This window comes from Miniopterus natalensis, chromosome 2 (assembly GCF_054644295.1).
Source record: "Miniopterus natalensis isolate mMinNat1 chromosome 2, mMinNat1.hap1, whole genome shotgun sequence".
In the NCBI taxonomy this organism is placed as follows: Eukaryota; Metazoa; Chordata; class Mammalia; order Chiroptera; family Miniopteridae; genus Miniopterus; species Miniopterus natalensis.
Genome location: NC_142082.1, coordinates 166,647,694 through 166,671,826, shown reverse-complemented (window position 1 = coordinate 166,671,826; position 24,133 = coordinate 166,647,694). Strand labels below are relative to the sequence as shown.

The 24,133-nt window shown below is 40.5% G+C and overlaps 1 protein-coding gene across 3 annotated transcripts; it reads right to left on the bottom strand.

Annotated features, from left to right (window-relative positions):
• Window positions 1-14,197: 14,197 nt before the first annotated feature.
• AICDA (activation induced cytidine deaminase) lies at window positions 14,198-21,537 on the bottom strand. 3 transcript variants are annotated; one of them, XM_087813960.1, is made up of 5 exons: window positions 21,420-21,537; window positions 17,011-17,158; window positions 15,072-15,342; window positions 14,678-14,793; window positions 14,198-14,251 (listed from the first exon to the last, which is right to left on the bottom strand). In XM_087813960.1, the coding sequence occupies exons 1-5, from the start codon at window positions 21,425-21,427 to the stop codon at window positions 14,198-14,200; spliced, it is 597 nt and encodes a 198-aa protein (XP_087670086.1). In that variant the 5' UTR covers window positions 21,428-21,537. The 3 variants fall into 3 exon arrangements, with proteins under 3 accessions (XP_087670086.1, XP_087670087.1, XP_087670088.1); XM_087813961.1 differs by lacking the exon at window positions 21,420-21,537 and adding an exon at window positions 17,303-17,322; XM_087813962.1 differs by lacking the exon at window positions 21,420-21,537 and having other exon boundaries at window positions 14,678-14,765; window positions 15,074-15,342; window positions 17,011-17,154.
• Window positions 21,538-24,133: the final 2,596 nt, after the last annotated feature.

Below are 24,133 nucleotides of genomic sequence, written 5' to 3'. Positions count from 1 at the left end.
ATCTGAACTGCCCCACCAAGTCAATACTATTATTATCCCCACTTTATAAATGAGAAAACTGAGTTACAGAAGGTTCAAATGATTTGAACAAAGTCAACTAGCTACAAGTTTTAAACCACTCCACCTCCAGAGCTTAAGCTCCTTGTCCCACAACTATACTGCCTCACCAAAAAGAAAGCATTTGTTTGTGACAAAAAGAACATTTAAAAAAATTATTTACTTATTTATTTATTTTAAAGAGAGAGAGAGGAAGGGAGGGAGAAATGTTGATTTGTTGTTCCACTTATGCATTCATTGGTTGATTTTTTTAAAATTTATCTTTATTGTTGAAAGTATTACAGATGTCTCATTTTTTCTGGCATTGACCCCCTCCTCCCTCCTCCCTCTCCACAGGCTTTTACCACACTGTTGTCTATATCCATGGGTTTTGCGTATATACATGTAAGTTCTTTGGTCAGTCTGTTCCATGCTTCCATGTCTCTGGATCTACTTTGTTCATCAGTTCATTTTGTTCATTGGATTCCACATATAAGTGAGATCATGTGATATTTGTCTTTCTCTGCCTGGCTTATTTCGCTTAGCATAATACTCTCCAGGTCCCTCCATGTTGTCTCAAAGGGTAAGAGATTCTTCTTCTTTACAGCTGTGTAGTATTCCATGGTGTGAATGTCCCACAGCTTTTTTATCCACTCATCTCCTGATGGGCACTTGGGCTGTTTCCAGATCTTAGCTATTGTAAACTGAGCTGCTATGAACACAGGGGTGCATATATTCTTTCTGATTAGTGTTTTGGGATTCTTAGGGTATATTCCTGGAAGTGGGATCAAATGGCAGTTTCATTTTTAATTTTTTGAGGAAACTACACTGTTTTCCATAGTGGCTGCACCAGTCTGCATTCCCACCAGCAGTGTACCAGGGTGCCCTTTCTCCACACCAGCACTATTTGTAGATATGTTGATGGCAGCCATTCTTGCAGGTGTGAGGTGATACCTCACCATTGGTTGATTCTTGTATGTGCCTTGACCGGAGATCGAACCCACAACCTGGGCGTATCAGGATGGCAGTCTAACCAACTGAGCTACCTAATCAGAACAAAAGAGTATTTCTTACAATTTTCCTTACATATTAGACCCATTTCCCTCCAGATTTTACAACTTGGAAATATCGCCTGAGGAAGCAAGCTGTGGGCCCTGGTTCTGCTATTAATATAGCAAATGCCCTACCATTATACTCAGAAGGAGCACCCTAAAGGTGACTTGTTTTCTGATCTAATATTTTTAAACACCGGATCTTTCGTCATAAAAGATACTTTTCTCTTTAAATTAAAATGAGTTTTCTGAGACAGAACACTTTCTGTGTGCTCGGACAGCCTTGCTTCATTGCCCAATGAAATTGTTACCAAGGAGTAAACAAGCACTATAGGGGTCGGAGACAAAGGAACAAACAAACTCGAGTTAACAAACTCTTGGTCCTAGAACTCAGAGCAAGTGAACACACAGATGTGGTGTGCACACCTCGATGATGAATTTTGACCTGTCCATGCCATGATCTAATAAGAAGGATGCTACTTGTATTTTTAGTGCTAATGTTAGTCACTTCGCTTCGCAGAGACCCTATACTTACTGAGAATTGGCATCCTCTGAAACTGGCCAAGACGTGTTTATCAAATTGAGGTTCTTAAATTATCAGAGAAAAATCACCATCTTTCATGTAAGAATATATTGGGTCATCTTGAGTAACTGCGTTGTAACTGAGAATAATCAGTCGAGAGAAGCCTGAATGAAAGCAACAGGACCCAAGCCAAAGAAAAATTCACAGTAACTTGAATAAATTAAAGTTATGGGACAGTTGAGCCATCCTGGGACACAGGATGGGATTCTGAGCTTAAGTTTCTATTGCTATATAAATTATTGCCATATTTACTTTGTAGTATGTACTTATGAAATCTCATCTTTGTGTAAACCAATGTAAAAACATTGCATTAGCCTTGGCCAGGTGGTTCTATTGGTTGGAGTGTTGTCCCCTACACCAAAAGGTGGCTGGTTCAGTCCCCAGTGGGGGCGTGCACTGGAAGCAACAGATGGATGTTTCTCTCTCACGTTGATGTCTCTCACTCTGTCTCTCCCTCTCTCTCTAAAAATCAATTAAAACATCCTCGGGTGAGGGCTGAAAAACAACAACAAAACACTGCATTAGGAATATATAGCCACTGAAAACCTCTTAGGACAAAAAGGTGTGTAAGTTTGTACTCCAAGTAGATGATCACCACAGGTTCCTTCTAATGTTATCATTCTATCATGTACTGATTTGCTGTTTTTAAGACTCTAGTTCAACTTCACCAGTCTTCATGAAGGCCTTTGCAAACTTTTGTAGCTCACTGATTTTAACACTCTTTATCTCACTTGGCTCAATTTTAAATTTGGATCTTATCTTCGATAAAAAGTACATGAAGCCCCCACAGGATGTAAATTAGAAGGAAAAAGAAACCAAATTTTATGGACCATGCAGCTTTACAACCCTAAGGGCAGATTTTATTTGATTAACACTCAGAGGCGGTTGTCTGTGCTGTGCAGACTTCATGGTTCAAAGATTAGAACAGCTTGCTATGTATCCAGCTAACCAGCCTTTGTGCCTACCTCCCCAATGATGTGTGACTCCAGACAAATTCTTTCCTAAGCTGTCCCAGATACTGGAAATCACAGCTGCCCCTGGCCTCTTGGCCAAGAGATGGGACAGCTTCTGAGCTGTTACTGGCTCTAGGACTTGTCACTGTCTCTTTTTGATTCTTTAAACCCTTGTTAATAGTTAAATTGTGCCATCTGTTCTTACCAGGATTCTGAATGTTTTTATGAGATCAATAGGAAATACATTTTTGCTCTTCCTAGATTTTGGAGACATTGGCAATATTTGGTGATTGTCTTTGTGGACCAGCATGTGGATGCATGTATTAGTGAGTTCTTATGGTCTACAGAGCCAGGAATGAAGCAGACACCCCTCAGCTTGGACACCTGTATGGAATGGAACCTACAATTCTTGTGTACCCAACTATGCAGTGCAAGTACCCAGAATCTGTCTTTGGGTCACATGCCCTTCCCAGTGCATCAAGTATTAGATATGGCCAAAGGAGTCAGAGGGAGACCAGTACTTCTTCAGGCATTGAGTTTTTATTTTTATTTTTATTGGGGCTGGATGCTGGTTTGTGATCTAGAAGATTCAGGAAAGGTATAGCTGAATAGGGAGGGGTTGTTGGAGTTGAGAATCTAAAGGGCTTATTAACTCTATTGCTTGATGTAGCTTTAAAAAACAAGAAAAAACAAGGCAATCTTCCAGTTTGGGCTGGAGGTAGGAAAGATATATCAAGAAGCAAACCATTCCTGGCTGGTGTGGCTCAGTTGGTTGGGCATCATCTCATGCAAAGAAAGGTTGCCGGTTCAATTCCCGGTCAGGGCACATGGCAGGGTTGTGGGCTCAGTCCCCAGTAGGGGGCAGCCAATGGGTGTATTGCTCTCACATCTCTCTCTCTCAAAAAATCAATTAAAAAATCTTAAAAAAATAAAATAAAAAGCAAGCCAGTTGATATCTCTAGCTTGAGTTGTTTCTTGTTACGTGAGGCATTCACTTTATGCCAAAGCTTATCAAGTATCTTAGAAAAGCTGCGGGGTGGTCTGCGTCTCTTCCCCGGCTTGTGATAGGACACCTGAGCCACTTGGTAAGGTAAAGCAGTGGCTGCTGCCGAGTGGAATACTCTCGGAGGAGTAAATTGTTCCCTGGGGTTTCTGTGAAGGCAAGGTTGGTGGGTCAGCCGTATCCTCGGACAGATAAATGCCAGAAATACTCTCCCAGGTTTTGACTGGTCACCAGGTACAGGACTTGAACAGTGCTTTCTAGAATGATGGTATAAAATGAGAGCTGTATGAGGAGTGGTAGATCCAGCTAAGCGGTAGAAGTAAAAATAATCTAAGTCTTAAAATAATAAGAAAAATTACCCTCCATCTTCCTGAATACCCAAGTCCATGAATATGAAAATGTTCATACAATTTCCCAGCTGATTCCCAAATCACATTTCCACAGAGTCACATGTTTCCTATGACTGTCCTCATACCACAAGGTAATACACTTTTCAACCTTCATTAAAGTTTTATATATTATTTCAAGACTTTTTCCCCTACAAAGAAATAGAAGTTACCCCCTGTATGATGAATAAAGAACAATAAAGTTATACTAAAATACAGATTCTGGCTGTCAGCTTTCTTTACACCAGCCTAAAACTTTATGTACAAATAAAATAAAAAGAGTATTACATACCATAGAAATGTAGTCTTCTAAGGAAATAACACCAGTAGGGGTGGAAAAATTTTCCTCCTTCCCTTCAAGGTTCTATGGCTGGTCTAATAATTAAATTGACATAAGACAGATTAACAGGAGAAAAACAAATTTTGTGACGTATGGGAGCCTTATAAAAATATGTGACTCAAAGAAGTGACCAACACAGGAAACTAAACCTTTAGACAAAGGAACAATATATTTGTGAATAATTAACAAAACAAATGGGGTTTGGGTTTGGGGAGTAAGTTGAAGTAACAAGATTTCTTTATATAGCCTTTTGGGCCCTAAATTCCCTGCCCCTGGTGATAAGGCCTTCTACCCTCCCGCTCCAGGGAGGGTACTTTCACCTGGGAGATTTATCTCCTGCATTCAGGGAGACAAAGGAGGGTCAGAGTATCCTTTTTGTGCTGACTGGTTCTCAAGTATCTTTAATTCAAAATAATCAATATGCCAAAGTGGCATACTTCAGGATGGAATATTCAAGAGATCCTATCAGAGGTTAAAGGAAATACCCAGTGCAGCTTATGACCTGGATGACAGGTGAAGGCACAGCCAGGTTCACCAACTAGATGCACTCATGTGTAGAAGATAAAATCTCAAATGATGGATCAAGGAGATAGCTAGGGACTGTTTGGAGACCTGTAGGCCTGAGGCAGTCCTTCCTTGGGGGGTGTTTTATGTTTTTTTATGAGATGATCAGTCAAGTGCAGCCACAAGAGGAAACAGAGAGACTCAGGAAAAGTTCACTATACTCGCAGGCCCTAGAGACAGGAGGCACAGCGTCCCATACAAGGCCAAGCAGAAGAGTGGTCAGGAGGCAGAAGACAGGAGGGAGCAAAAGGTTTAGGCCAAGAGCCTTTATTGGGGTTTCCAGGGAGAAAGGCAAGGTAGGGTAAACAGTTTAAGATTAGCTAGTTTAAATAATTTCACTAGGCTCTAACCTATAGGGATGGTCCCTAGTTGCCTGGTACCTGGACCTGGGATGATAAAGGAAGAGGAATATTGCTTTCTGGAGGTGTACAGGCCAGATAGAAGGGGGATGGCCCTGGGAAGTTTGTATATCAAGGCCAAGCTGAGTTTCTGCTATCTCTTAAGAATTGGCTAGCCCCAAGCGGGTCAGCCTCTCTCCTGCTAGAAAGAGTTTTTAAGGTATCAAAACATAATAATATATAGAAAAAAATTTAAATAGACAATACAAGGGGCCCTAATACACATCAGTTGCTATATTTACATGTAACATTAAATTTATATATGAATTGAGTTACAATTGGCTAATTGGCATGTTTTGTTGACAAACATTTACTTTGATTTTGCAGGAATTTAGCAATGGGGAGTTGGGTATTTTAAAAGTTTTTTGTTGCTTTTGGGTCTCAAATATGTTTTTAGATCCTTGAAAAACTCATAAGCCCTAGGATAGCTCAGATGCTAGGCCATAACCTGGTATATCAAATTGCCAGATGTCCTTAATCTACCTTCACACTTTTCAGGAGTGATGGGTTGTGGTAACCCTTAACTTTAATATATATTTATATATTTATATATTTAAATATATAAATACTTAAATATTCAAATATATAAATATTTGTCTTTATTTATGCCACTCCTTTGATTTCCCTTTTTTTCTCCCCCTTTTTTCCTCTGGGTGTGTCTTCTGAGATTCATTGGTAGATTCTTCTTTCCCTTCCTGCACCTATGTCTGTGCTTCCCAGTTCTCTATCATTCTCATTCAATACACTTTCCTCCTTTGGGACCTCATACATATGCATGGACTTGTTTAATAAAGCTAACAACTACCAAATCTACTCTTTCCAACTCAGGCCTCTATATACAGGGGTTGGCAGAAGTAAGTTTACAGTTGTGAGTACATGAAACACAGTTTATTCTTGTATTATTATTTATAAAATATTGTATTAAAAAGATTAAGCTCATGGGTATCCTGCTCTAGAGAGCTTTCTTGAACCTTCAAGCTAATTGAAATGACCTCTTTGATACATATGTCTGCATACTTGTGTCAAATTTTGTGTAATTGTGAGCCGTAGGTCTTTCCCTCCTCCAAGAGCTTTTTAAGGGAAAGACTGTTTCTTACTAACTTTGCAGGACCAGCACCTACCACAGCATTCAACAAAATAGTAGTTGCTCAAAAAATATGTGATACAGGTACAAATAACTGCTCTCCCTCTGCTTGAGGGAGATATGGGCAGCCTGGCCAATCATAGTCACGAGAAATCGAATTAGATTCCACAGGGTTTTGACACAGAGTTCTGTTCCTACTAAAATCAGCAGCTTTTACCAGAAAAGGAAGGGCTGAGTTCAGCTTGAGTAGAGAACTAAGAAGCAAATTTCAGGCATAGACACATAGATTGAAAAGCTAGACGAGGTCATTCAATGAAACTGCAGTTTAGAGGACAGACAGGACAGAAATAAGCCGAAGGAGTCCCAGAGTGATGGTGAGAAACACAAGTTCATGCTTGGGCTTTGAGTGTAGAGTTTAAGTGCTCTTAGTACATGTGTGCAAGTCACACTGGCTATGGCACCAGGGAGAGGAGAGACAGCTACTGGGTCAAGGGACTGAAGCCCCTGGATAGACCTAGGGGGCTCCGATGCAATATACTCCTCTCAAGTACGACTATGACCAAGGGGCAAAGCTCTAGTCGGAAGAGAAACGAGCAGTTTGTTTTTCATTCACTCTCCCTTTGCAACCTTCATATATAGTCCTTCACCTCGTCAAATTAAGCCCCTGGAATTGTTTCATGCCCCTCATTTCTACTAATTCCCTTTGATATCACTTTAGTAGTAATACATATAGAATGGCCCAAAAGATTCGTTGGGCCAATTAAATTGTCCTGTGGGAAATTTGAAAAAATTGCCAATTAGCTGTAAGGATTAAGAATAAAAAATAGAGAGAACAGGAGCATCCACGACGGATTATTGTATGCAAGTTAGGGTATTATGGAACAGAAACTTTGACTGCAGTGGGAGTCAGCTAATAAGAGAAGTGAGCAGAGGGGACCCTTAGGGAGAAAAGGAGACACTAAGAGAGACAGGCCATGTAGTTCTTGAAAAAGAAACAGAAAAAGTAGCCAGTCACTAGAAGCATCTCAGTCACTTAGTAAAACCATTTCACTTTCCAGTTACTGCCTATATATGGCTATAAAATAAATCCACTCTTTATGAGTAAGTTGAGTTGGTTTGTTAACCACAGCTAAAAGAGCTACAATATATCAATTATAGGCTTCACAGTCAGAGGCACTGAAGTTTAAATCCACCTGGGGGTTAAGTTGTAAAGACTGGGTGAGGTCAAGTATGTAAAGCAACCTGGGGGTTAAATTGTAAAGACTGGGTGAGGTCAAGTATGTAAAGCAATCAGGACAAGACTAGCAAACATTCTGCACTCAGAAATGTTAACTCTCCTTGATTCGCACCTTTTCTGTGTCAACTTGGCTAGGCCTCAGTTACTTAATCAAATGGCTAATCTAGGTGTTGCTATGGGGTGTTTTGCAGTTCCGTCTAAAACCCAGCTGACTAAGTATTCTACATAATGTGGGTGGGCCTGATTCAATTAGTTTGAAAGATTTAAGAACTGAACTGAGGCTGTTCTCCAGAGAGAAGTTTCGCCTGAGCACTCCTGCCCTTGAGTTCCAGCCTGCTCTTCCTGACAGCCGCCCTGTAGATTTTGAACTTGCTTTGCTAGCTCCTGCAACCAAGTAAGCAGATTCCTTAAAATATACCTCTTACTGGTTTTTCTTACTCTGGTGGAACCCTGACTGATAGACTTCCTTTCCTGCAGATTGCCCAACCCTCAGAATGTTTCATTGGTAGTAGGAAGAAAGTTTTCTTATATTTTTCCCCCCTTAGGAAGAAAGTTTTTAGGCACTCAAAGACCCATGCCATCCCCTCTGCTAGACTTATTTTACTGAGATTTTCTTGACTCCTTAAAGCTGTAGAATATTCTATGTTAGTAAGTAAATACTGGGGAATGTAAAATAATGAATTCCTATTGAGTTCTAAGTCTTAAATGATACTTTCATTTCTTTAATTTTAATTAAAAATTTACAAGTTATAGTTTTCTGCAGAAGTATATGAAGTAAAAAAATAAAAGTTCCTTTTTCTTCACCTTCCTCATCCTATCTAATTTTTCTCTCTGGAGATAACAACTGCTAGTAATTTGGATTTTACCTTTTTAGCCCTTTTGATAAGCATGTATGTATATAAATGTTTATGTTTTAAAAGGTCTATCTATAGACACACAAACATACATACCCATTAAAGCATAAATGAGATCAAGCTATGCAAAGTTTTAAAAAAATTTTATTCTCTTAGCAATATGTTTTGGATATTTTTATATGCCTCTCTGTATATACATATATATAACTTTACATCATTCCTCTTTAAGTCGCTGCATACTCTTACTAAGTATGTTTATCATCCATTCCACTATTAACTTTCAGTGTCTCGCTACTATAGTGTTGAGATAAATACTCTTGTATATGTAATCTTGGGTACATATGTAGAAGATATGTCTTCAGTTTAGATTCCTAATTGCTGGATTAAAGATCATATAAATTTAAAATATTATATTAGTTGACTCTCCTGCCAAAAGTATATGGGATTACTATCTAATGACAGTGGTATCATCAATCTTAAAAATACTCTTACCTAGTTCAGAAAGATCACAACTGAGTCATTTATCACTATCCACAGGAATTTTTGGAAACATATTAACGTATTTCTTTAACTTTTTGTCCAAGGTCCAGGTACATTTCCACCTCCTCTATCAATACTTCCTTTCAATAATTTAGACTTTCTAGAAATCCAAAGCATTATTTTTAACACTTATTTGTCACTAAGTTATACAGCAGCTTCTCAGAGTGCATTGTAATTGCAGTGGTGTTCAACTTCCGGACTTTAGGACTGCTCTATTGTAGTCAAGGCTATGGAAAGAACCCACAATCTAACCGATCAGTGAGGCAATTAGTTGAATCAATAAGAAGTTAGCTGCAACATGGTAGGGGGTGCCCAATTTCACCTAGCTGAGGATACTTGGGAATCTCTTGTTGACAAATCAACATTATAAAAGTGTCCATGGAGCTCTGGCCAGATGGCTCAGTCGATTGGAGCGTTGTCCCAACCCTGTACATCAAAGGTTGTGGGTTTGATTCCCAGTCATTTAAAAAATAAAAGCACCCATGGGTTCATCTTTACCCTAACAGAATAAACCTAGAGCTAGTATTTGGATTCTGTGCTCTGGTCTAGAATTCTGATGGATAAGCAACTACATTATTGTCCTGAATTTCCAGTACATCTTAAATTTTAAATTCTATTATTTTAGGTAGAATAAATACTGCTCTATAAAGTCTAGACTTGTTGGTCACAATGCTGTGCACCTAGTAAATACTAGAAAGAATGAATGAATAACAGATGAGGTATTTATTGCTTATGAAATTTAATTAAAAACAACCATTATCAAAACCACCATAGATTAATTCTCTATAAAATGTAGTAAGAATTGGTGAACACCATAACTATAGGAGTAGACTAAGCAAGAGATATTGTAGCTCCAACTACAGCATGTCAATGACCTCTAGCCAAAGAGCAGGAAGAACACACCTGTAGCTGAACAAGTTCGCTCTATTCTCACAGTGAGGGAGAACTGATGGGGAACAATGAGCCATGAAGTGTCTCAGAGGCTATTTCTTACCAAGACACATGACTATAAATTCAATGATAGGATTTGGGCTTTGAGTTAGTGATCTGGGGGAGGGTCTAGGAAAATAAGGATTTGCTTTTCTTTTTGGTAATCTATCTTTATTGTTGAAAGTATTACAGATGTCCCCTTTTTTCTCCACTGACCCCTTCCACCCTGGCCCCCAGGAATTTGCTTTAGATTAGATGTTGTGAGGGAGTGGAGGCAATTCTATGATTGGGTATGTCAATAAGTGTAAGAAGTGGTAGTTATTTATTTTAGCCAAGAGAGAGGGGGTATTTGGTATTTTATGGTGGCTGTGACAAATTATGAAGTAGCTTTGCTTTCTCTCATTTTATCATGGTTTCAAAGTAATCTTGTCTGAGGTTGCTATTTTATAAGATTGTGTATGTCCAACAGGAAGACAGTATGGCTTGGTTATGATTGTCAGGCCAGCTTTTGACTATTAGAGGCTGCTTTTTTTTTTCTTTTCTTTCTCAGGTGCTAGTAGAGAATATAAAAAGTAAATAAATCCAAGACAGTGTCCTGTGCACAACATCTACAAGACTGGGTATGGGGACAAGGAGTGATGTCAGGGGTAACTTCTAGGTTTCTGTCCTGTAAACAGAGGGGATGGCAATGCTATTTAAGATAGGGCCAGGTTTGTGTTGTCTTCCAATTTAATACCAAAAGTGCACATACTCCTCAACTTATGATGGGGCTACATCTCCATAAACCCATTGTAAGCTGAAAATACTATCGTAAGTAAAAAATGCTTTTAATATACCTAACTTATCAATATCATAGCCTAGCTTAGCCTACCTTAAACGTGCTCAGAACACAATATTTTCAAAATGCTGGCAACACAGTACACTGTAGAGTATCGGTTGTTTGCCCTCATGATCGCATGACTGACTGAAAGCTGCTCAGCTTCGTGAGTATCATAATGTACACTGCTGGCCTGGGAAAGATGAAAATTCAGTATTTATTTATTTATTTTATTATTATTATTTTTTTGTTAATCCTCCCCTGAGGATATTTTTTCCATTTATTTTTGAAAGAGCAAAAGGGAGGGGGGGGGAAGTAGATGTTAGAGGGATCGGGAATCGAACCCTCGACCTTTGGTGTACAAGCCAATACCCTACCACAGAGCCCCACCAGCCAGGGCAAAAATTCAGAGTTTGAAGTATGGTTTCTACTGAATAAGCATCACTTTTGCACCATCATAAGGTCCAGAATCCTAAGTTGAACCGTCATAACATGGAGACCATCTGTATATGAAAAGATAACATTATCATGCCCATTTTACAAAAGGGAAATTAGGGCTTCACAAAGGTTATACCTGGCACACTGGCACATGGATCCAGAACTCATACAGGATGGCTTGACTCCAAAGTTATATTCACTTTTTAAAAATTGAGATAAAATATACATCTATGTATACAATTCAGTGTTTTTTTTAGTACAGTCACTACGTTGAATTCCTGACTCTTCATCATCATCCCAAAAAGAAACTCTGTACCCATTAAGCAGTTACTCCATTACCTTCTCCCTCTAGCCCCTGGCAACCGCTAATCTTTCTGTCTCTATGGGGTTACCTATTTTGGACATTTTATATAAATGGAATCATACAATATGTGGCATTATTTTTTCTGGCTTCTTTCCCTTAGCACAATGATTTCAAATTTTATTCATGCTGCAACAGGTGTCAGTACTTTATTCCTTTCATGACTGAATAGAATGCCACTGGATGGATGCACCACATTGGTTTCTCTAACCATCAATTGATGGACGCTTGGGTGTCTCCACTTTTTAGCCATATGGACAATGCTGCTGTGAGCATTCATGTACAGGTTTTTGTTTGAACATTTAAAAAATATATATCTTTATTGATTTCAGAGAGAGGAAGGGAGAGGGAGAGAGAGAGAGACATCAATGATGAGGGAGGGTCACTGATCGGCGCCTCCTGCACGCCCCCTACTGGGAATCAAGGCCGACACCCGGGCATGTGCCCTGACTGGGAATCAAACCTCCATCTCCTGGATCATAAGTTGATGCTCAACCGCTGAGCCGCGCCGGCCGGGCTGTTTGAACATATTTTTAATTCTCTTGGACATATACCTAGGAGTGGAATTGCTGGGTCATACAGTATTTCTATGTTTAACTTTTGAGGAACCACCAGATTGTTTTTCATAGTGAAGACACAATTTTACATTTCTACCAGCCAGTATATGAAGGTTCCAATTTCTCCACGTTCTCACCGACAACTGTTATTGATCTTTTGTTTACTTATAGCCATCCTAATAGGTTCGAGAGGTACCTCACTGTGGTTTTAATTTGCATTTGCCTAATGACTAAGGATGTTGAGCATCTTTTAATGTGCTTATTGGCCATCTGTAAATCTTCCTTGGAGAAATGTCTATCCAAGTCTTTTGGCCGTTCTTAAATTATTTTGTCTTTTGTTATGCGATGTAAGAGTTGTTTATATATTCTGGATACTAAACTCTTATCAGATGAAGTTTGATTTCTATATTGAAGTTTGATTTCTATATTTTTTTGTTTTGTTGTTTGTGCTTTTGGGGTTATTTAAGACTGCTATCATTGCAAAGCTCTGAAGACTTCAACCTATATTTCCTTGTAAGGCTTTTGTAGTTTTAGCTCTGACATTTAGATATTTGATAACTTTTGAGTTAATTTTTGTATATAGTATGTGATAGAGACCCAAATTCATTCTTCAATCAGCTAAACATAGATGAGTGGGCTAATTTCTGGACTCTCAAGTCTATTTCATCACACTGACTTTTAAATTTAACTTTATAAGTCATTTTTAGAATTATTTTATTCAGCATTTTGTCTCCTAAACTTCTAAAATGATTTATCATTTATTCAGCTGATTTAAATGAGCCAGAATCAAATTTGCTATGGAAAAAATTTACTAAAAATCAAGAGAACAGTTTGATAGAGGAATATTGTGACATGCTAGACTATATTACAATTATGTGCTTTATTAGAAACATTTCTAAAGGTATAAATTTATGAGACATTAAGGAATCCATTTCAATATATCTGAAAAAAATTTTAATAACAAAAATATTAGACACCATATAGCATAATATAAAATATGAATGGATACATGAAATAAGGATTTTTAATATTTAACTTTCACAAACTTAGGTACAATAAGAAAAATACAACACAATTGTGTATTCAGTATTCCCCGCCCTCCCAAATATTATTCTCTTCTGTTACAGTCTTTCATATAGTGAACATTTCTTCGAGAGAAGCATCATGTACATACAAAAGGTAGAAAACCATGACCAGGTTGACATTGATGAGGTTCAAAGACCCATAGCAGAAAGTAGATTTTTCTCTTCTCAATAGTCAAGCCACTCCCTTCTGAGCATTCACTAATTATCATGTGTGAAGTTTTGGTTGTGGTTCTTAGACTATGGACTACTTTAAAAGGTTGTGTGTTTCCAGATTTGTTGCTGGAAGCATCAATTCCTTTTGGGTATCATTTTCACAGTCCTCATACTCATTTTAAGGTCCTTTATTATAAAATATTCTGCATATTCTATACCAAGGAAAAAAGTCCTCTTACGTACAAACATAATTAAAACATACAGCGCAGGCCTGGATATTAATGCGTTGAAGAGATGACTTGGAGTTACAGTCGCCCGGAGTTTCTCATCAGGAGGTTCTGTAGCTCATGGCCTGAGGGGAGTTTGTGCACTTGAAAGTGAACCCCAAAGGAAAAGAGTGGAAAAACCTATCACCGATATCACCGAAAACTCAGAATGAATCAAATACAAAAAGGATACGGATTATGAACACATTCTCTCCTCTTACCACGCTTTTAAGGGTTTATCTTCTGCTTTCTCCCTGCCTAACATATCATAGAAGGACATGGACACTTTAGCCACTCCCAGACTCTGCAGCTCTGCCATTTCCCAGGAGGGGACGCTGTTGCATTGAAAACTGCACTGCACGCGGCATTGCTTTCTTTTGGGCCTGTCCTCCTTCTCTATTTTCAAGACATATATTTTTAAAAGTCATATGCATGAACATTATTTCTCTAAACTCTACAAAAATTAAGAGTTGAAGAAAAACAGAATTCTCGAAGGATCGTTCTTTTACCCACTCTCTTCAGAGATGTTTCATGGTATGTGACATTCTTGGAGGTTGGTATCAAAGTCCCAAAGTACGAAACGCATCTCGCAAGTCATCGACCTCATACAGGGGCTGGAGAGAGAGAGAGACATAAGCTGAGTGGGTGACTGTAACATTTTGGAAGAAGGTCAGTTGAGAGGGAAGAGGAGAGGAAGGAACTTTATGGGGTGGGGGGGGTTTGAATCCCGAGGAGAGTCTCAGGGAGCAAAGCCATGTGAGTGAGGAAAGAGAAGGGAAGGAGAAGGAGTCCTAGTGGAGGGCTCTGAATTGTCAAACAGCAGAAGGCCAGGCTCCATCGTAGGTGACACGGGAACAACAACAAAAAGAAAGTGAGGCTCTCATCAGAGGAAAAATGAGAGAGTGATAAATGTACGAACACAAATGACGTGTACATACCCACATGTGGAAATGTAAGAAATATAAGAAGAGGAAATGTAAGTAGCTCCAGGAAGACATGACCGTGGGAGAAAGAAAACCAGGAGCGAAGGGGCCCCTTACCAAAAGGATGCGTCGAAGCTGTCTGGACAGGCGAACTGAGTTTTCATGCAGCCCTTCCCAGGCTCTGAAAGTTCTTTCTCGGTTTTCCACAAAAGTATTCCAGCAATAAAAATAATCTTAAAAAGGAAGGGGGGAGGGGCTGGCTATAGCTCAGATCCCAAATCAAGGGGAAAGAAAGAAATCCCTGGCCCCCTTTCAATTCTCATGTCCCCCAAAGCCCTGTTTCCAAGCCATTAATTCTCTCCCTCCAAGTCTAGTTAATTTGGGGCTCCAGAGGTGAACTAGAACCCTGGTACACTATCCCCCCCGAACTGCCCCCTGACTCTTCTCAGCCTGAGCCGTAATCCCGAATGACGGCCGCAGCCCTGAGCAGGGGCAGAAGGGTCCCCCCTACCTTTGAAGGTCATGATGGCGATTTGGACCCCGGCCCGGTGCAGCCTGCGCAGCCCCTCGGGCTCGGCCTTGCGGTCCTCGCAGAAGTAGAGGCGCGCGGTGAAGATCCTCAGGCTGAGGTTGGGGTTCCCTCTCAGGAAGTCGGCCACGTGCCGGGCGCAGTCGTAGCAGGGACTCCACGAGGTGAACCAGGTGACCCGGTAGCAGCGGCCGGGGTCCAGGTCCCAGTCGGAGATGTAGCGCAGGAAGAGCAGCTCCACGTGGCAGCCCGACTGCGGGAGCAGAGCGCTGGGCTGAGGGCCCGACCGCGCGGCCGAGCGGGGCAGGCGCCCGTTCCTCTCCCCCCGCAGGGGTCTTTTTGGGGCGTTTACAGTGTTGTCCTTGGGTTACTGGAAGGTTAAACAACTGCCCGGAAAGCAGGGTGGGGAGCCCAAACCCTTTGCACCCTTGGTCCTGCGGAGTGGGGACCGGCCGTGGGTGCGCCGCGGCCTGGGGAGGGCCAGAAGACTGGAGCTGGGCGGAGCAGCACCCCGCCGCCTCAGCACGGGTTTAATTTGTGTTCGTGCAGTTCTGCTTTTGTGCCTTCGAGGGGAGGAGAATGGCTTGTGAGTGCCTAGTGATGTAGTATTGTGGAAATGCACAGGGCCGCCAGGAGGAGCTTTGTGGCTGGGAGGGCTGGGGAGGTAAGATGGGGCGCGGGGAGGTAAGATGGGGCGCGGGGAGGTAAGATGGGGCGCGGGGAGGTAAGATGGGCGCGGGGAGGTAAGATGGGGCGCGGGGAGGTAAGATGGGCGCGGGGAGGTAAGATGGGGCGCGGGGAGGTAAGATGGGGCGCGGGGAGGTAAGATGGGGCGCGGGGAGGTAAGATGGGGCGCGGGGAGGCCGCCAGGCGGGCGCCGTGGAGCAGTGAAGTCACGCGTTTGCTCGTTGCACCGTCCCCGACTGCGGTCCTATCTGCGGCGCTGAGACATAGCATGTGATGGCCTTGGTTTCATCCCCCCATCCTGGGACTTAGACAAAACCCAGTTCTTAAGATTAGAATCTTATCAGTTAAATAGGCCGGGCCGGTGTGAGAGGGGAGTAAAGAGTTGGTGACTACAAAGCCTTCTATAGTTAGAATGGGAAGAGGCTGCAACGTAAAACTATGGCAGTGAGATCATGACACAGTACCAAGGAGGCAAAGAGAAGTGAACAGTAAAATAAGCGCTAAGCAATGAGCCGGACGCTGTCGTTCCACCCACGGGTTCTTCCCCGGGCATCCACCAAGACCAGATGTCACCTCCTGTTATGAGGGAGGAAGTATTCATTGACAGATGATTATGTAAACCCATTTGGATTTTGGTGAAGTTTCCTGGAAATATAATTCTCTAATCTTCTAGTTGCTGAGAGACTGATTTAATTAATCAACCAATTGAGGCTTCCCTGAGTTTTCTGGGGTGTGCCATGCTGATTGTGAGCTGGAGGAAACAAATCATTTGGAAAACAGAGTTGGTCATCATTTATTTTTCCTAAATTTTCCTCCCTTAATTTTCAAAAATTCTAAAGACACAACTTGTTTTTCACATATAAAATTTAGCTTGAATGCACTGATTATTTCCCCCCAAATCAAAAGGCTCTTATCTTTGATTTCTTCCTTCATCTCAAAGGCAATTTGGATGCTGGGAGAAGGGGAGGAAGGCTTGGGGGCAGGTATTCTTGGCATTGAAGCACGGTGTGGCGTTAGTGTGCCTGACATGATGGAGAGGACATTATATGACATCTTTTGGGGCATATCTATCATGGTTGCATGGACATGTAAAAAAGGGGAAAAAAAGATTTGAGGAATCTAATGGGGCCAAACGCAAAACAGACTGAAAGTAGTAGCATCAGCAGATAGGTGGCTCTAAAAGTGCCCACAATTTAGCTTTTAATTGCCTGGGAAGCAAAATATTAATTGATACCTTGTTTCGAAGGTAACCGAAGTCCAATGAAAAGGAGGTAGCACTGTCTCGCCGCTTCACCACATAGCACAAGTAGGTCTCATGGCGACCCTTAGCCCAGCGGACGTTTTTAAAATGGTAAAGAAACTTCCTCTGCTTCATCAGGAGGCTGTGGGTGAGAGGAGAGAGGAAAATGCTGGAGTACAGCTCGATCTCCGGTCGCTCATGGTTTTCCTCAGCTGTTTTTAAATCTACAATTACTTGGGCCAAACCAGAGAAGATGTTCTTGTTTCATCTGCTGCAAGCCTGAGACCTACTGAGCTTGGAATCCATTATAAACAGTTTTCATGCTTATATGTAAGACCAGCTGAGAGACAGCAAGAACCCCAAAGCCACAGGAGCTCACAGGACAGTGTCCTCCTACAGCGTCTTGTAGATGCTGATGGAATGACAAACGTGCTCCTCAGTCCCACAATTAAATTTTCCCATAATTGAATTTTCAGGTTTCCCTTGCAATCTCTACCTAAATACCCACCCAATCTGTACTTCAGACTCATTGTGGTCAAACAATGTTCCTAACCTGCCCTTTGTCCTGACTGTCCCGCTTCACCTCTCACTTTTCCATCTCCAGCAACTAGGCTAAAACTAGCCATCACCTTTGGTTCTGCTCCCGCTTCTCTCATATTTAATGATCTAAATGTATTGAGTCAAACCTCCAGTTCTTTCTCTTTTTTTTTGATATATTTTTAAAAATTGATTTTTAGAGAGAGAGGAAGGGAGAAGGATAGAGAGATACAAACATCAGTGAAAGGGAAACATCATCTACTGGCTGTCTCTTGCTCACCCCCTACTGGGGACCCAGCCCGCAACCGGCTCATGTGCCATGGTTCACAGGTGGATACCCAACCACTGAGCCACACTGGCTGGGCTCCAGATATTTCTTGAATTTGTAACTGCTGTAGTCTCTCTGTTCTCTGTGTCAGTCCAAGCCTCATCTTCTTTTCACTTTATCTGTTGTCCTGGCCTCTTAACTGGTCTCTCTGCCTCTAAGTCCCTCTGAAATAACATTTTCCATCTGGCACCACAGTAATCTCATGGAAACCTAGTTGAAAAACCTCTAAGGATTCTTTTTGGCTTACAGGATAAATTCCAAACTCTTGAATGTGGTATTTAGGCCAGTTTTTACATTGGACATCAACTTACATTTCTAGCCTCTGTTCTTATACTTTTCCCCTTTCCCCACCACTTCAGGCCCCCTGGTGCAGTAGGGCCCCTGGCACTGGTCTCCTTTCACCTTTCTTTCTGGACATCTTGCTGTCACTTCCTCTGACTAAGATCTGCCCTACCTCTTTCCATTGGGCAAAACCTACACATCCTTCAAAGCACAGTTTCAACTGTTCTAGTAAGGCCTTTCTCACCACCACTCTCCCAAAATTACTAGGCAAAAATCGAATAACAACACAAACCCTTCTGCAGTTTCCCATGTTCTTCAGCTTATCCCTATCAAAGCATTCCTCCTTTGTTATCAATTGATTGCTGGATCTGTCTCCCCAATTAGACACTGAGCAATCTCTATCTAGTTAAAAGTATAAGAGCAATACTTGACTGTTGTCAACTGGAATACTATCAAAAAAAGTAGAAAATCATAAAATTTAAAATATTTAAGAATTTTAAAATTTAAGACAGTGTCTTGCATATCATAGCACTACATTGAATTGAATTTGTAGAAATACTCTCTGCTAACTCAAGTTTCTTTGCAGTTGTGAACATAACACAAGCCATACAAGGTGGTTGACCCCAAAGCACTAATAGTGTCACTGGTTTTTGTCCCTTGTCTTTTCCAGAAATGTATTTATCCAGTTTGTGGAAGTGGTGCTGCCACCTAATGGCGTTGGGCAGAAGTGCAAAGAATTTGTAAAAAACAGGGATTTGAATACGGTTTGCTGGCAAGAGAATTGAAACTTTTTTTCAGTTTTTTTTTTTTTTTTTTACATTAAAGTATAATTTACATATTTCACACATTTAAAATGTACAATTCTATGAATACTGGCAGATATAAATACCCCAAACTGCTACCACAATCAAGATACAGAACATTGCCAGGGCACCCTTCCCCCAAATTTCCTCATCCACTTTTTCAGCCAGTTCTTCCCCTTTCCTCCAGGCAACCACCAATCTGCATTCTGCAACTATAAATTACTTTCCATTTTCCAGAATTTCATATAAATCATGTTATCTCTTCCTTTGTCTGACTTCTTTCACTTAGCTTAATGACTTTGAGATTTACTCATGATGTTGCATCTCTCAGTAGTTAGTTCCTGTTCACTGCACAGTAGTATTCCATTGCATGGATATAGCACATTTGGTTGATTCATTCACCTGCTGGTGGACCTGTCGATGGTTTCCACTTTGGGGCTAAAGGTTTTGAGAACATTCGTATACCAGTCCTTGTGTGGACATATGTTGAGAATAGTTATTTTAATAATGTGATACATGTGATGGGCCCTGAATTTAAAAGTTAAATACTCAGGGGGGGTGGAGAAAGAGAGGGGGGGGGACATCGAATGTGAAAGTAATTTATTATGGTAATCACCATAGCTCTACCATCATTACTATTACTATTTTTACATACTTAGCATATAATAATCCATAGCATATATAAGTTGAATACATAACAAATGCTTAATAAATACTGAAGAGAAAGAAAAATTCTCCTCTTTGCAGCCCAATCGGTTTTTAAATAGATTAAGCATCACCTAGTACCAATACATTCCTTTTACATTTAACCTACGCTCCTGGGCTGTATGGATGGGAAACACCAGGGTGGGGCAAGAGGAAGGAGGTATGGTAACTGTGTCATGCACTGATGGCAGTCTGGCCGCGACCTGTAACCAGGAGGGCACAAAGTGTTCTGAAAGTTATAGAAAAGGACATGACATAGGTGAAGGAATTCAGATGGACTTTTACTTCCCACTCCACAGGAAAATGCAACAGCTTTTCACTCTTTCTGGCAGAGGTTACCTATCACAGTGAAGTGACTTGCATGACCAAGACCTGTTAATTAACTTTCTTGATCCATCACTTCCCTTCTATTATAGCTAGGAGCCTGTTTCCAGCGCCCTGTTCTTCTCTTGGTTTCTCTTCTGGGCACAAAAGACTTTGCAGAGGCAGTTTTTTAGGCCTACAGGTTGACAGCTGTTGGAACAGCTGTGCTCCCTGAGGCAGAACACTGGCTGCATCCCCAGCAATGCAAACCAGAGACAAATGGGTTAAAAATAATTGTGACAAAGTCCTCCTCTCCTGCCCTGTGCCATCACTGTGGGCTCTGCAGATATCATTTTCCTTAATCATAATTACATATTTCCTTTTTCCTCTTGTTGAGTTGCATCTTTCCTCCTTTTTAATTTGTCTTTCTCTGAATTTCAACAACTGATTTTACCACAGTTTTGCATTTCACTATACACAAGTACCTCTCCACCGATCCCTTTACCTCTGACTTATACCTCAGATTAGTTTTCAAAATTTCATTTGAAGCTCAGCAGACATTCAACATTTTTGTTCTCAAGAAATTTTTCTGAAGAACACTTACTCTGCCATTAAAAATTTTAATTCTGTTGTGTAAATTCTTTGTAAAAGAGGTAAATTGAGATAAAGTATATGGATTAGGTATCATTCTCATACATTTGTAGTAATCATAAAAGTAGGAATAGAATAACTTCTGTGATAACTGACATAAACTGCATGTGAAGACATTGTGAAAAATCTTAGAAAAATACACATTTAAGAATGTTCAGCCAGGTCTAAAGAGATTGAAAGACTAGGTAAATAGTAAAAACACCATTAACTGCCTAATAATTGGACCTATAACATTAAATAATTTGCTTGACTGAATTTTTCTCCTTATAATAGATACAATCATAGTGACTTTCAAACAATTAACTTTGAATATTGGCATTTAAAAAAATAATTTCCTCACTATGTAACTAAATTATTCAGTAGAATCTCCCTAGGAAAGTTTATCTTTAAGTAGTTTTTATAGTTTAATATTTACAAAATTATAGTTACAATTACCACTACTGGTTTTAGTACAGTATTGCCATTTCCTTTTCATGATTCGAGCTTGTACACATCTGCTGTATTGATATAATTACCACAAACTAGCTCTAACTGCAGTACAAGTCTCAGAACAGGTCAATACCTGGTCATAAAAGCTCTTTTGAACAGGGAAGAGAGAGAGAATTAGGCAGACAGCATGTAAGATCTGAACAGAAGATGAGACAGATCCAGAGAAATAAATCTGCATGTTGACCAAGGAGATCTTGGAAATCAGATAGTGATAGGAGAGAAAGTGATAGGTATCAGTTTCATTACTCAGATTTGCACTGGTAGAAAAGCTAGTGCAGCCACCCACCAGAAGACTGTCCTTTTACCTGTCCATAGTAGTGGATTCCAGGGTGTCTTTCTTAGCTCCCCAAAAGTCTTAGGCCAAGGAAAGCTTGCCTCAAGCACAGTTGCTTCACAGACTGACAATGCATTGGCCCTATACATTCAAATTTGAACTTACCCTTTTGGGCTCCTCCTCCCCCAGCATCATCACCACCAGGTACCCCAAAGGTCTTTTTCCTGTTTGGGTCCAGTGAAGATGGGCGGAGTTGTCATAGGCAGAGTCACATGGGTAAAATGATTGAGGGCCATTCTGCTTAATGTATAGGTTCCTTTTGGTCTGCCTCTCTAAAAATCCAATCCATGCTCCACAGGTAACAAAGATCAGGAGACAGTAGCAGTAGACACTTTGTAAATTGTTATTATGGAAATGAATAAATCTTTAATTTAAAAGCATAATCAGCCCAGCTGGGTGTGGCTCAGCAGTTGAGCATCGACCTAGGATCCAGACAATTGGGGTTCGATTCCCAGTCAGGGCACATGCCCGGGTTGCGGGCTCAATCCCCAGTCGGGGGCGTGCAGGAGGCAGCTGATTGGTGACTCTCTCTCATCATTGATGTTCCTATCTCTCTCTCCTTCTCCTTTCCTCTCTCTGAAATCAGTAAAGATATATTTAAAAAATAAATAAATAAATAAAAGCATAATCATAGTAATGTTCATTTAAATAGCATCTTGTGTTCTGTGAGCTGAAAGCATCTATTTCCTCATTTAGTTACAGTGTCTGTGAATCTTAATAGAGACTACCACTAACAGTTCCTGCTTTGTGACTAAGTAAACTCGTTCAGTTATGTTGGACTTAGGACATAGAAATTCTGCCTCCCAAACCACTAACTTTTTTCCTAATTACATTACTTGAATTGCCAGAAGACTAGGTGATTACACCAACGAGTAATTTTTGCATAAGCAATCTTTCCACAAAAGCCACATATTAGTTTGAAGTCAGAAGGAGCAGCATCCCAAACAACAAAAGATTTTTATATCATAAGGCAGATTTGGCATCTAAATGACTATGTTGAACTTGGAAAATAGGTTGGGCTTTTCAAATAAGAGGCTTTAAGTTCTCCCTCAATCAAAGTGGTCTGTTACAGATTTTGCTTTGCCCTCCTACTTCAGTCCATATGTGTTCTATTTATTCATTCAGTAGAAACTTAATACGTACTACATGAGAGAAACGGTGTCAGGTGCTGGGGATACAATTGTAAGCAAAGCAGCAGGTCTCTGCCCTCTGCCTAACTCAAGGCATTAAATATTATCAATACATGGATGATTCCTAAATCTATAGTTCTAGTTTGGACCTCTCCCTTGAATGCATACCCAACTTGCCCCTCAGCATCTCTATTTGTATGCTGGGCATTTTAAACATGCCTAAAACTGAGCACCTGTTCTCTCTCCCAACATAAAACCTGCTCCAATTGCCGTCCTCACTACCTCAATGGCAGTGTCATTCTTCCCATTGCTCAGGCCAACCTGGCAGCCCTTTCTCTTAACTTTAAAATTTTAGTTGTTGGATTTTTAGAGAGAGAGGAAGGGAGACAGAGAGAAACATACATGGATTTGTTGTTCCACTTACGTATGCATTCATTGGTTGATTCTTGTATGTGCCCTGACCAGGGATCAAACCTGCAGTCTTGGCATATCAGAACAACACTCTAACCAGCTGAGCTACCCAGCCAGGGCTGGCAGTCTTGCTTGATTGCTCTTTCTTTTAAATCCCATGCCCAATCCATTAGGTAAATCCTGTTAACTCTGCTTACAAAGTAAATCCAGTAACTGGACCACTTTTCACCACGTCTAGGTCCAGGCAACCTGAAATATTGCATTTAGCCTCCCAACTGGTCTTCCTGCTTCTGCCCTTTGGTTTTAGTCTATTCTCCACATAGCAACCAGAGCAATCCTTTCAAAACACTGGCTGCATTTGTTAGGCAAACTCAATAAATGGCTTACACATGATGTAACTTTTCTCCCACATAAAAAATGTAGACAGTTGATCCAGCAAGTAATTAACTCTAAATCTAATTGAAATATGGACTTGCCTGTCTCAGCAGTTGAGCATCGACCTAGGATCCAGGCGATCAGGGTTCGATTCCCGGTCAGGGTACATGCCCTGGTTGGGGGCTTGATAGAAACATCATCATTGATGTTTCTATCTCTCCCTTTCCCTTCCTCTCTCTAAAATCAATAACGTATTTTAAAAATAAATAAATAAGTAAATAAATAAAAATAAACAATACTTAAATAACAATACAAAATAAATGTTAATAAAAGACAAATCTGAAAATGACAGTCATAGCACCTCAAAGTTGAAGGAACATAGTGTTTATTGGCCCTATTCTCTGAACAGAATATGCATGTCTGGAGACAGACCTAAAGCAAAGTGCATGGCAATATATCCAGAAGTGAGTCAAAACCAGGATAAACATGTCATGCTATCCTACAACATAAGAGTTGTCCAAAGATTAGGAGAAACCAGTATTTTCTATTTAAAAAATATTTAGAGTAGAATAAAATAGGCACATCGGTTTTCTTTACACTTATTACTTTTCCCCGTTATCCTCTCCCACCCTCATGTAAAAAAATAAAAGGCCTCATGACCTGGAAGATCTCAGCGATTTTACTTCTCGCCTGTATGTAGAGTAAACTCACATCTGGCAGGCCCACAAGTGTGGTTGCTAATGTAGCACATGTAAATGTTGAAGATAAA